Source organism: Plectropomus leopardus, chromosome 4 (genome assembly GCF_026936395.1).
Source record: "Plectropomus leopardus strain MGB_pleo_1.0 chromosome 4, ASM2693639v1, whole genome shotgun sequence".
NCBI lineage: Eukaryota > Metazoa > Chordata > Actinopteri > Perciformes > Serranidae > Plectropomus > Plectropomus leopardus.
Genome location: NC_142179.1, coordinates 8,810,648 through 8,823,972, shown reverse-complemented (window position 1 = coordinate 8,823,972; position 13,325 = coordinate 8,810,648). Strand labels below are relative to the sequence as shown.

At 38.1% G+C, this 13,325-nt stretch overlaps 1 protein-coding gene across 6 annotated transcripts in view; it reads left to right on the top strand.

Annotated features, from left to right (window-relative positions):
• The first annotated feature begins 2,965 nt into the window (after window positions 1-2,965).
• Window positions 2,966-13,325, top strand: part of camsap1b (calmodulin regulated spectrin-associated protein 1b) — a 32,444-nt gene continuing 22,084 nt past the window's right edge. For all 6 annotated transcript variants that reach the window (XM_042487709.2, XM_088076488.1, XM_088076486.1 and 3 more), the window contains exons 1-3: window positions 2,966-3,410; window positions 5,606-5,772; window positions 11,290-11,552. In XM_042487709.2, coding sequence (XP_042343643.2) covers window positions 5,607-5,772; window positions 11,290-11,552 — 429 coding nt within the window. In that variant the 5' untranslated portion in view covers window positions 2,966-3,410; window position 5,606. The remainder of the gene's footprint in view (window positions 3,411-5,605; window positions 5,773-11,289; window positions 11,553-13,325) is intronic.

Genomic DNA, 13,325 nt, shown 5'->3' with positions numbered 1-13,325 from the left:
CCTCATGACATCACATGTCGCATGCACAGCAGTCCTTTATGACATCACATTCTGCATGCACGTGTTCCAATTCCACTGACACCTTCTACATTCCGTTTAAAGGGCCAGTTCACCCAAAATTCCAAAAATTGGGAATTTTTCCCTTTCCCCTTTTGATTTATATAGCCATGCTTGTAATTTTGCTTTCATTTGGCCAGTAAAATAAAATAAACACTGTCTACATGACTAGATACCAAATGAGCTGTGTGAGAAAGTATTTTTTGTGTGATCTGACCCTTTGAGACCTTAAAGGGCTTCCCACAATGTAACTCATGCATGGAGGGTATGGTCTTGTAATGGACCATAAAACAGGAGAATTTAGGAGATACTATATTTACAGATATGGAATCCAATAAAAGTATAAATAATAATAAAAGTATTAGTGCATAATGTGTGTGTTTCCATACTTTTGAATGAGATATTTATTGATATGATAATAATAAGTGTTATTATTATTATTATTATTATTATTATTATTATTATTATTATTATTATTATCATTAGCATTATTAACTAAATTTAAATTTTATTTGTCTATGTATCTATCTATTTATTTATGGATCAGGGTTAGGGCTGCTTATATGTGAATTGGGAGTGGGTCCTGGTCCATGGAGTCAGCCATGTTTTTACAGTAGCCCAGAATGGACAAACCAAACACTGACTGTGGAAAGAGCCATTATTATCTTTGTGTATTTGCATCATCAACTAGTATTTGTTCATTCATTTATTTATTGGATTTATTGGATTATTTGGAGTATCTATACTTTACCTGTTTTTTTATATTTCTGTCAACTTTCACTTTTACTTCCCTACATTTCCCCCAAGCATTTCAGTTACTCACTACAAAATAGAGAAGGACAGGAAGGGAAGAGGGGACAGATGTACCAATAAAGAAAGTGGGCAGTGAAAAAAAAAGTTTTTGTTCTTAAAATCCTTTAGGTTGCAAAAAAGACCTTTTTTTCTTCAAGTGTAAAGGTGGCTCCATTTAACTTTAGAATTTAATATCATCACATTATCATTTCATATCATAAAATTACTTTTTTATACTACAGGCACTTTAAGATGGTTACTTAAGTAGGCTAATCTAAAAGGTGACTTAAACTTCTTCATCCTGCACTGGAAATATCAATGAAATAGATATGTCATCTTGGAGGTTGCCAGCTCAATCTGTGATAAAAAAAAGTGGTCCTTTGAGGGGAAAAAGTTGGTAACAATCAAAATTATTTAAGTTGTAATACTATATTTCACCACTAGATAGCATCATTTGCCACATCACAAGGACAACACAGGGCTACATTATTAAAAACATAGACAAAATTATATTGTGACACTTTTGTACTGAAATAAAGACATAATTTTGGTAGGAACAAATGGACATGCTTGTGCATTACATCATCTTTCCAAAAAATATTTTAGCCAGCTGTATTTTTATCCTATATGTTTTATACACTACACGCTCAGGATATTATACATATTTAGAATTTTTAAATATTCACATGCTAATGCTGAGTGTTAAATGTGTAAAAATATAAAACTATGTGTCTTATGCTTCAATACAATGCATAAAACTAGTATGTAAACTTAGGAATAGATTATATGTGTACAACAGATATTCACATAAGTAAGAACACTAAAATAAGAATACAATAAATACTATGTGTGTAACATTAAACCAGAAAATTAGGAAAGAGTCAAAACCTTGCAATGGTTGGATCTACTTACACAAGAGATAACTATTGAACAAGAATCAGCTCTGCATTAAAAAACAACAACAACAACAACAAAAAACAAACAAAAACAAAACAGTTCAACAAAATATTCTCAACTATTACCCAAACTGTCTCGCTGCCGGTGAGCTAATGCCACAATTCCATATGAATGGAAACATACGCATGTAACTGGGGAAACATTTATGTGTATGTGTGAGTATAAATGTGTATATAGTCAGACTTTAAAATATATAATCCAATCTATCCTGCAAAACTCATCTAAAATACATCCAATCCCTAACAGAGCATGACCCTAATTCATTTAATTTAATTCCTTATTTTTAATATTTTTTCTTCTCTCCTTTTTTTGATTTCTTCTTTTCCTAACACACTTTAATGTGTATTTACACATTACTTACTCAAGTACTGTACTTAAATGTGAATTTGAGGTACTTGTACTTTACTTGATATTTTATTTCCATGCAACCTTATATATTTGTCATTTCAGAGGGAAATATTTTACTTTTTGCTTCAATACATTTTTCTGACAGTTTTAATTACTGTACAAATTTAAAATCTTCCATAAAAAAACAAGAGTTTATAGAGAGTTAGTTTTTTTAAAAGTTAGAGTTTTGGATGTGTTTTCAATTTTGTTTATACTTTTTTAGGACATTTTTCTTATTCTTTTTAGATTTTTTTTCTATTCTTTTTTATGTTAATTTCTGGGTTGCGCACTGTGTTTTGACTTCCAACATAATGACAACCTGAGTTTTTTTTCTTCTATGTAGTTTTTCTGTTTTTTCAAATTTTAAGTTTTGGTTAGTTTTTTATTCCGTATAATTCTGATATTTTTTGAGTTTTTTTTTTTTCCTTTTTAAAAAATGAGGATTGGGGTGCTTGTATCATTTGGGGTGATTTTTTTCTTTTTTTGAATATATAAATTTGAGTTTTTTCGGCATGTTTTGTATGTAATGTAAGATTTTTCTGCATTGGGTACTTTTACTATTCATACTTTAAGTACATTTTCCTTATTGTTCTCACCTACTTTGAGGTAGTTTTTCAAAACAGGACTTTTACCTGTCACAACACATTTTTAGAGGGTGGTATTAGTACTTTTACTTTAGTGTAGGATCTGAATACTTCTTACACCACTGGTTATTACCAGTATTACTAGTCGTCGTCTGGAAGGTAGTAACGCATGCGCGGTGGTTGTCTTTACGAGGGCTGGGATGGTAATTACATTTCTATGGGCAGAGCGCGAACACACCACCGGTCCTCGCTGCACAGCACGAGCCGCTTTGATTTGTTTTTATGTATTAACTAACGTGAGACGTCTGGTGCAGAGATATATTTTTAACTAGAGCAGCCTCTGTACGTCGTGTTTCCTCCCTGGAGAACACCCCTCCTTTTCTGCCTGGCGTCTCGTTGAGCTGAAAGCCTGCCGCGGAGCGCTTGTCACACAGGCCGCGAATCGGGTCTTGTTGCTGGGAGGAGACCATCCAGACTCGCCTCCCTGCTAGCATTATTAGCTGGCTACGATGCGCCGCTGCGGCTGGTGTATTTTCCACACAGCACGCCACTGTAAAGCGAGGCAGGTCCTTGGATAATTGTTTACCCCGACGGGACTGAAGGGTGACTTGGAGACACACCACACCTTTCAAGGTAAGGTCTTGCCAGCGAGCTAACGTCATTCACGGGGCCGATGAACGCAGCGCTGCTCCCGTAACGTTACAGTTAGCTAGCTAACGGTTAGCGGGGGAGTTAGCTACTGTATATTTGCATGCCTGGCTGCTTAGCTAACTTAACGTTAGTTAGATGTGTACCTCGTCACCTAATGGTTGTTCCTTCGTTAATTTGGCTATCACAAAATCAACACACTAACGTTATAATTATAGCTAATTTGGTTAACAGCAATTACCTAGCTTACTCATCAAACCAGCATTGGGCCGTTAATGGCAACATATTGGTGAGGTGGTAACGTAATGTTGCCACAGCTAATTTAAAATTCATCAAGTTAAGTTTTCTGGCGACATAAAGCACCCTAGCATAAAAGTATTTGTAAGCAGGTGTATGCACTTGTTTTACTCAAAGTCTATAATACTTAATGCAGTTGTAAATGATGTTTTGGACACCATACTAGTTTGTGGGGCCTAATTTCAATAAAAATAGTAAGTAATTCTGTCCAGCTTGTTGAAATCTGGCAAAAAATTGACACTGTAATAGTGCAATTGATGGAAAGGCATTAACCTGAAGGGGCAGCTGAATGTGAAAGTGCTCTGACTTTCATGTTGGCACTGAACACAAGCCCACTAGACTTATTGCAGATGGTTCTATTATAGTATTAATCATTATTGATTTCGTAGCACTTTTCAAAGAAAAGTTGCAAAATCTTTCAGGAGAGCTGAAAAAAATTCAAAATAAACCATCCAAGTCCAGTCAATCGAAGTTCATTCATAAAGCATATTAGAAAACAACAATAGTTGAACACAGTTCTGTACAATCCAGAAAAGGCAATGAACAATGAAAACATGATAAAAATATGATCCAAATTAATCAAAATATATTAGAACAGACATAGCGCAGGCATATTTAAAGGAAGTAACCAAGGCAGAAGATAAAATCTTTAGCTGCGATTTTTGTTTTGTTGCAGGATTTGAGATTATCGATCAATGTAGGGGTGCGAGAAGTTAGTTTCATAGGTTTAGATTTCTGCAAGGAGTCACTAATTTGATTATAAAGTGGCCACTGTAGTTGTGCAAAAGAAATGCATCCATTATCAATACATCATTTTGAAGGGGCAAGTGAAAGTGAAAGTGCTGAGTGTCATTTAGGCACTGATTGGAAACATACATCTGTTAGACTTACCACAAATGGTCCTTTAATGGTATTAATCATTATTGATTTCAGAGCACTTTTTGATACAAAGTCACCAAATGCCTCAGATGAGAATTTACTGAAAATCAAAACAAAAATGTGATTCAAACTAATTAAAAGAGACAGGGCCTAGAAATATTTAAAGTAAGTCTGAGATTGCAAAAATACAATTGTTAGATGTGAGTTTTGTTGTGTTGCATGGCTTTAGGTTAGTGTGAAGATACCAGTAGTTAGTTTTATCTACAATCAGTGAGGTGTTTTTTATGGCCTAAATGTGCTTTCTGCACAAATTCTGAGTTCAAGCAGCTAATTTCATGTGTCTCCCCTCAATGTTGATATGAAACCAAGGCAGGCCCTAGGCTAGTTTTATCAACTATTGGTAAGATTTCTCAGTTTTTATATGGTCCAGACGTGCTTTCTGCAAGAAATTTTGAATCAAGCATCTCACTGGATGTAAGAAAAAGTTACTGACCAACATCAAATACCTTTTTTTGGACGAGTACAGGACATGTGTGTTTACCACACAATGTACGTAATGAGAGTTTCATTGTGATGTTCAGCACTTTTTTAGTCACTGCTGGATTCACCGTAGGTTTATTTAAGTACCAGATACTACAAAACACCCCCTTCTCTCTGTCATCAAGCATTCGACATAATGAATGTGATCACGCTGCAAGAATGCTACTTTGGGTCTTCCCTCTCACCCACCACATGTAAGCCTAATTGACTACCAAAAGGAGGATTAACAGCAGCACCCAAAACAGTACTTTCCCTAATAATCTGCAAACACCAGATGATGATGTTATTTAATTATTTATTGAGGAATCACTCTAATAGGGCATCTAGCCACTCACTGAAGTCATGCCAGTGGGATTTGCAGCTTGGTATATTGTGGATGGCTAATGTCCTGTTATTTGGCTGTCCCTTACTCAGCAGTATGGCCAGTGATTGTGAGTTGAATGTCATGTTTTTTTCTTTTTAAGGATGGATGTTGATATGTGTGCTGGCGGGGACAGTACCAGGAGAAAAGTGGATTTGGCTGGGGTCGCGGAGGGCACAATGGACGTCGTACCGTTGGAGATGTACGACTCGGCCAGAGCAAAAATAGCTGCCAACCTGCGGTGGCTGTTTGCCAAAGCCTATGGCATCGGTAAGTTATTAAATATGCACTCATGTTACACAAAATGCTAAGTATACTTTCTTTTTTAGATTTACAGTAGGCTGTATGACTTACTAAATGATATCTTACATATACAGGCTTTAAAGGTAGACCACAGGGACTTATTAGAAACGAAGATAGGGCTTTCTGCAGCATGTTTTCAGATATTGTTATTTCAGATGTTTCTGTTGCAAGAACTTGTTTACACTGCTATCTGCAGATTGTGTATAGCGTCCGTGGCAAAACATTGACAGGAAAAGAGAAAGAGAAAGAAATATTTATGTATGTGTGCACTCAGGCCAACACTAATTCCCCCATGACACTTGGCAACTGAAGCCTCCCTGACTGACTCACCAGATCCTTTCATTCTTGTCGGTTGGCCAGTGAGATTGAACCCAAATCTGACTGAGTGACAGGCACTGAGGATTAGGCTATATTTGTTAGACTACACTCAGAGCATGGAAATACTGATCTGCACTGCCAGTCACTCACACTCCCTGTTAAGATGGCATCAGCATTAGTAACTGGGCCTTTAGGCCAGATTTCCCTGTCTTGTCTGTGCTTGCAGTAGTCAAGAGTTGATATATTTCAGGGCTGAGATGAATTGTACAGATAATAGGACAATTCTCAAGAAGCAATTTCCTTGTGGCTGCAGAATCAGCAACCTTGCTTATCATCTGTTGTGTAGTTTATATTAAAGTCCACTTTCTTTCATTGAGCACAGCTGGTCAAGTGAATGACTAAGTGAACTTTTTTAAAATGAATTTACTGTAGAGGTGAAGTTTGGAAATATTTGACAGAATGCCCGCTCAGTTGTAACTTTATCAGGGACATTTATCTGAAATGGATTAAATATAATTTCAAGTTTGTTCAAAAACATTAAACAGGTGCACTTATGAATATCGAAACAGGTTTTTCTTTCTGTAATCATTCTCCAGGTTGTAATGGCAATGCAAAAGTGTCTGATTGGCTTTTTGACAATAGAACCAGGAAGACGATAATTTCTGTATTCACCTACAGAAAAACGTCAATCCTGCGGCGCTTTATATGGTCTTGCATTGTCTTGAGAGGTGTTTCTGATATTTAGTCCAGTCATCTGTTGAGTATGTGAATAAGATTTAGTGCAATCACAATTATCATTTATCCAGTTATCCCTATGTCATTGGCACATATTGGTTCTGACCATGATACAAAACATAGATAGATAGGTGTTAGAACTGGTGGTTGGCTATTTTGTTCTAGCAGGTGAGTGTGCTGAACATCTTCAACCTTTTATCAGCAATTGGAAGTTAACAGTGATTAACCGTCAAACATGGATTAATTTTTCATTTCTAGCACGCAAGTTTCCTTGTTCTACTAGCAGGTTAACCGGACTTTATTAGGAGTTTCAGTTTGGCAAGAATGAAATAGTGAAACTCCCGCCCTTCATATCTCTAGCCAGCACAGTGTTGGCATGTTTTCAGATGCACTGTGAATTATTATAGGCCGTGCTGTCCTGTGTTTCTTTGTACATACCTATATATTAACCATGAGGAAAAAAAAACTGTCGTGTGTGAATGATGGCCTAATTTTTCGCTGAGAGCCTTCGCTCACATAGTAAATATTTAACCTCTAAACTCAGACATGGCAGCGGAGAACATCCTGACTGTTAGGCAGGTGTTTAATCATCAGCGCCTGAAAAGGTTGCAGGATTAACATCAAAGCATGCCGCCATTGTTTTACTTCAGGGTTGCTGTTTACCTTTATGATTTTCTACACGTTGTCTCCTTATCGTCTTTATTGAGCTTAGTCAGTGTCAGCCTTAGCTACTGTATCTGAGGCCCATCAGTCACTGCTTTGCATGTCTGTTGCATCATTGTCGTCTCTAGTCAAATCATCCATCATCATTTTAAAGGTTCGTACAAGCTTTTCTTTGTATTCTGCGGTCTCTTACATATCTGTGGTCATTACACAGATTTACTAATGCAGCTGAGGCATTCACATTAAACAAATGACAGTAAACTCAGTAATCCAGGCTATGGATGGAAACCTATTGTTTCTTTAGTCTGTTCTTAGCCCAGTGTCTTGCTCTAAACCTTTAATGTTCGTTAGACCCATATTCTCTCAGAGTTCATATGAAGGTTCGTTGGCATTTCCTTGCTCAGTTCAATGTCTGTCATTTTAGGCCCTTAGCTAACGATGCAGGCTTAAAGATGGGACATAACAAAATAAACAAAATAATGCATCATGGATTGGTAGAGTTGCTGTTCAGCTACAGTAGAAAGCATGCATTTGCCCTGAAGCTTTGGCAGCCCACAGGGAGGAAACTCCCCCAGGTGTTGCTGCAATTATCTTCCTCCACTGAGAATTGAATATATTAGACTCATTTTATTTTCACCCTATGGCTAATATAGTGTCTGCTACGTTGCTAATGCACAGTTGTTTGCTTGGCTCATCGGGCTGTAGTGAATATTTGCACCGAAGCTTTGAAGCTTCATTAATAACGGTGAGATTCGAATGTCTCTGTTTACGCACATGCTGTCCTGTCCCATTGCCCTCTACATGTGCCACAGCTGCTCCCAACCTGAGCGACAGACAGCCAGACACAACAAGAGTGAGCGCCTGTCATTGTTGCAGGCACATTGCCGGTCCTTGCCTTGCTCTACTCTGCTTGTGCTGATCGTGTTGTGGTGCTGATCATGGTTGGTTGACTCTGCTGTAGCACATCCCGTGTCTTGCTGCCGACCATTTCCTCATGCTCCACCCCATCCCAGTTAGTAAATGTGTGAGTCAGGGTACTGGTGGCAGGAGGGCGGAGGGCAGCTGCCACACGACATCAATGTCTGTGGAATGAAGTCAAACGTGAAGTCTCGCCCCAGCCAGACCCCTTTGTTTTCAAACACAATCATTCCCACTGTTCTAATGTGTTTATGTACTCGGACGCAGCTCTCCAGGAATGACCCACACTGCTTGGTGTTGTGCATAACAGATTAATCCTGTTGTACAATGACATCCTTATTTGCACCATGTGTATGGTGGCAATGAGCATATTGGTGAAGCCTGTCTTGTTGAAGTGCATGTGGAAAAGAGTCTACAGGATCGTAGTGATCTGATCGTTAGCAGCTGCTGATATATGAGGGCTGTATGGTTAATTGTATTACAGTGGCTATCTTAGTTTATACTTTTTGTGTAATGTCTTTCAGCAAATCTTTCTCGTTGCATTGTTGGGGAGATTTTCAGGCATCAAACCAAAGGCTCCTAATTACTTTACAATCGAATCGGCTCAGGACATCCCTACCCGCATCCCGCATGAACAATTGACATTATTGTGATACACCACATGATCGACTGTGAACAGGCAGAAACAAAAACAAATCTAACATCTAAAGAGAGAAAGGCAGCACTTTGTTTAGGAGAAATCACAAAAACAAAGTCCAATGGTTCTTTCACATCTGAGCTGTTTGGTCCATTTTAATTGAACCCTGGAGCATTTCGGCAGACAGCCTGGTTCATTTGGGCAAGTGTGAAACCTGTCAATCAAACCCTGTTGTGGACCCAACAACTACTGGTGTGGTTCGTTGGTGGTGTGAAAGCAAAACCAACCACAGGATTTTTATGAAAGCTGATCCTGAAATGTGTCCATAGTCTTACAATTGATTTTTCATTTGTACATATATATATATATATATTTATATGCATGTGGTAAAAAGTATGAATGTCAGTGCAGGGATTTTTGTCACTGATTAATAGGCCAAAAATGGTAAAACTGCTGTACTTGAATCTGACTTGGTGTACCTTTTCAGTTCATTAAATCCATTAAAATGTATGTCAGCGATCCCACATTAATAAACCCAGAATTACACGCGGTCGATTTGCAGCCTAATAACACCAATAATGCTCATAATCAGTTATTTCTTTAGGAGCTCTCTGTGACACCAAAGAACATAAATATACACATCAGACACATCAAAGTGCTGCGTAATCTTCTGTTGATTTTCTCATGTCAGCCCTGATGATGCAGGATGACAATTGCCAAAACTGTCTAATCAATGAGTTGCCTGTCAGTCTGAATTACTTCGTGTTTGCTCCTCTTGTTTAGTTTGTAAAACATCTGTATAAACAGGAACCGGACCAGAAAAAACTGATACAATTTATAAATTTGTCCCCTCATTTTGGAACAAATGAATCAAACTACAGTTGTGAAAACAACCTCAATACATTCAAAATGGGAAACTGACCCCTTGATGTTTAGTATGTGTTCTTATCTACCTCTACTGCTGAGTAAAATTTTCGTGTACTCAATAAATGGTCACATTTTGTATTATTTTTGAAATTCAAAAATGATTTTTTTTACAAGTGGCCTTTTCAGCACTAAATAATAACAAAACAAATTAGCAACAAACTAAAAAATAGCAACAAAATATTACATGATGAAGGCCACACCACCTCAAAGAGCTGTCGTAGGCACATGTGAATTACAGAGGCTCTCCAGGAATCGTGACTGGAAAGTAAAATTCAAGTGTACAGAACTACAGAATTGTGATTTGTTTATGCCTCAATATTCTTTTTCAACATATTTTATATATTTCTCAAAAACTAGCTTGTTGCAGCTTCACTTCAGCTGCAGCTCAGTTTTTTTGCCTCATGTGTTATCATCTACAAAACCAGCTGGAAGAAGCTGCCTGCCTTCCTTCCTGTTTTTGTGAGCAGGAGATTGCTGACGAGTGGCTCCCTTTATCCCGCCAGTCAGAGCAGACACTAAGAACACATCGCACACACACATACGGCTTACGCTGTGTTACTGGAGCTCAGGCACAGTTCACAACAGATTTAACAGAACCGGGTTCTTTCAATCACAACTCTGTTTTGTGTCGTGCAGGATTTTGGACACATATTTTAGGCCTCAATCCATGGTTTACGTTGCAGTATAAATTTAGGTTGTGCATGCCTGAAGTCAACTGCTTCATCCTGTGCCCTTATATGGTTGTGATTTCTAGGTTTTGAAAGTGACCTCATATCCAAAGCAACAGAATCTCTTGTGCAGGTCATTGTTTTCTTTTTGTGGATCCAGTGTTGTAAAGTTAGTGCTGGCAAAGCTCACTGTGTCACCTGAGAGGCCTGCTCTCACTGAGGAATCAGCTTAGCAAGGACCTTTTTTTTCCCAACATGCTTCTGAGGCAATAAGCTGTGACTTACAATTACAAATGGCCATGTTTGCTCCGAGTAAACTGAAGCCAGCACAGAACAAATAGCACATGGAAAGTTGTTGCATTCCTGTAACCTGTTGACACTGTAGATGTTTGAGGGTGTAGGCTGTTGAGGCAGAAGAGGATGTTCGCATTAAAAGTGCTCACCAGACACCGTCATTTTTTCGGTGTCACCATACCATGTTATCATAGTCTTATCTCATCAGCTAAACCGTGTGTCTGCTTTTACGTCAGATCATCATTTGAAAACTAAACTGCAAATACTACTTTACGAGCACATGGCAATTCCACACAGTTAACCCGACCACTCTCTCCATTGCAGACCATATTCCAGAGGACTTAAGGGACCCGTTCTACACAGACCAGTATGAACAGGAACACATCAAACCGCCTGTCATCCGCCTGCTGCTGTCCTGCGAGCTCTACTGTCGTGTCTGCTCCCTCATTCTTAAGACGGAGCAGGCTGCGTCTCTTCAGTCCCACCTGTCTGTCATCCAGGCTCTGTCCAGGAAGGGCATTTATGTGGTGGAGAGTGACGATACACCTGTCACAGATGGGGACCTGGCCTGTGTGCCCATCAAAATGGTGAGTGGATGAAAAGTCGAGATAGCCTGAAAAAAGGTGCTAGAATCTCACTGTCTACTAATTGACCATTTATGAATAAGCTGCTGCTGTAAGTGAAATTAAAAAGTCACTATTACTGATAGGTTTTTACTCATTGTTTACAGACACATAAGGCACCGGGCAGGCTGTGATGGTCCTGTAGCATGTATAGATTGTTATATGTAGCAAAGATTGCCTGTCAGAGAAGATGGAAATCAGGCCAGAAGCTGTAACAACTTTGCACATTACCTGTAACATCTGCAGCTCTTCCTGCTTCTGATTTATTATCTTACCACAGTGAAATCAGTAGAACAGGCGACTTCTTTTTTCCTCAACCAGCAGTGCAATCATTCTCTGCTGCAGGTGATTGAAACACTGAGAAGAGTCTGTTTACAGTGTAGAGTAACGTTAAAAGTTGTGAATAGGCATTTCAGCTATTTTCATTTTTTCCACATTTCCTGCGTATAAGTAAGTTTCAGGCATGTTTTGTGGAACAGTCTCTTGCAGCCATGTCACCTTATATTCAAATGTAGAGGTTGAATTTGACTGGTATTAATGCGTGCCGTGTGAGGACTGTTATGCAAGAGAGGGCTGGGATTAGCGTTTGTGGTGCCTTTGTTATTGTGCTATGGCAATGTCGTTTGCAGATTTTTGGCCAGACCTATTTCTCCTCATAAAAATACCTAATATAGTTATCCATGTCTGTTCTTTTTCTTGTTCTTCTTTTGTTTGCCAAATGTTAGAACCTGTTCTTATTTTGTAAATGGTCATTTTTTATAGGAGAGCTGGTCTTTTGATGTCTCTAATAGTTAACATCTGCAGTGGACATTTCCAACAGATAAAAACCGCAACATCTCATTAACAATACACTGTAGTTTTTATATTGCAAACATGGGCAGGAAGTCAAGGTGGACTGTAACATGTTATACGGATTGTTGCATTTACTTCAGGGCTGTGACTAACTCTTATTATGTATTAATCTGACATTATTTTGGATAGAAGACTAAGAAAATAGAGCATATTTACTTTTGAGAAGCAAGAACGAATGTATTTCTGTCAATTTTGCTTAAAAATAAAAAAACAAACAAATGTATTTCTGGCAAGTTTGCTTAAACTAAAAAAAAGAAACTACAAATTATTTCGGCTATAATTTCATTAGAACTTATTTTCTAATTGGATGGTTCAGTTAAAACTCCTGTCACGTAAGTCTCACAATTTAGGGCTAACTTCCCAATTCATATTATCTCACTGTGTTAAGAACATCAAATAAAACTTGGGGATGGTTTTAAACTCCACGTCAGTAAGCTTCCTCTCTGCTGCAGTTTTCAAACAGCTGATATATTATTACTTTGGCAAAGATATCACTTTCTATTTAGTTCATGATAAAAAAGTACAAATCCTAATAAAAAATTGAGGCCTGTGCGCTCTCAGAACAGGCAGTTTAATCATCAGTGTTAAGAGGGTTACTCTTGCGCTAATACCTCTTAGAATGGATTTCATTGTTGGTGATATTTTCTTCACCTAGCCTACATTTTTGTCAATCTTTTAAGAGCATTTGCTGAATGCTGGCTCGTGAAAATCTTCTCCTTTCGTCCTTGAATGCCAAGTTTAAATGTCTTCCGTCCAGCCTTGCCACTGACCCTTTCTATAGTTGTGTAATGCTTATAATATTTTCACAGATTGGCTCTTATGCAGGTGAAATGACCTCATTGTGTGACCCACATCCTGTAGGTCATCACCTGAGTCAACAGCCCC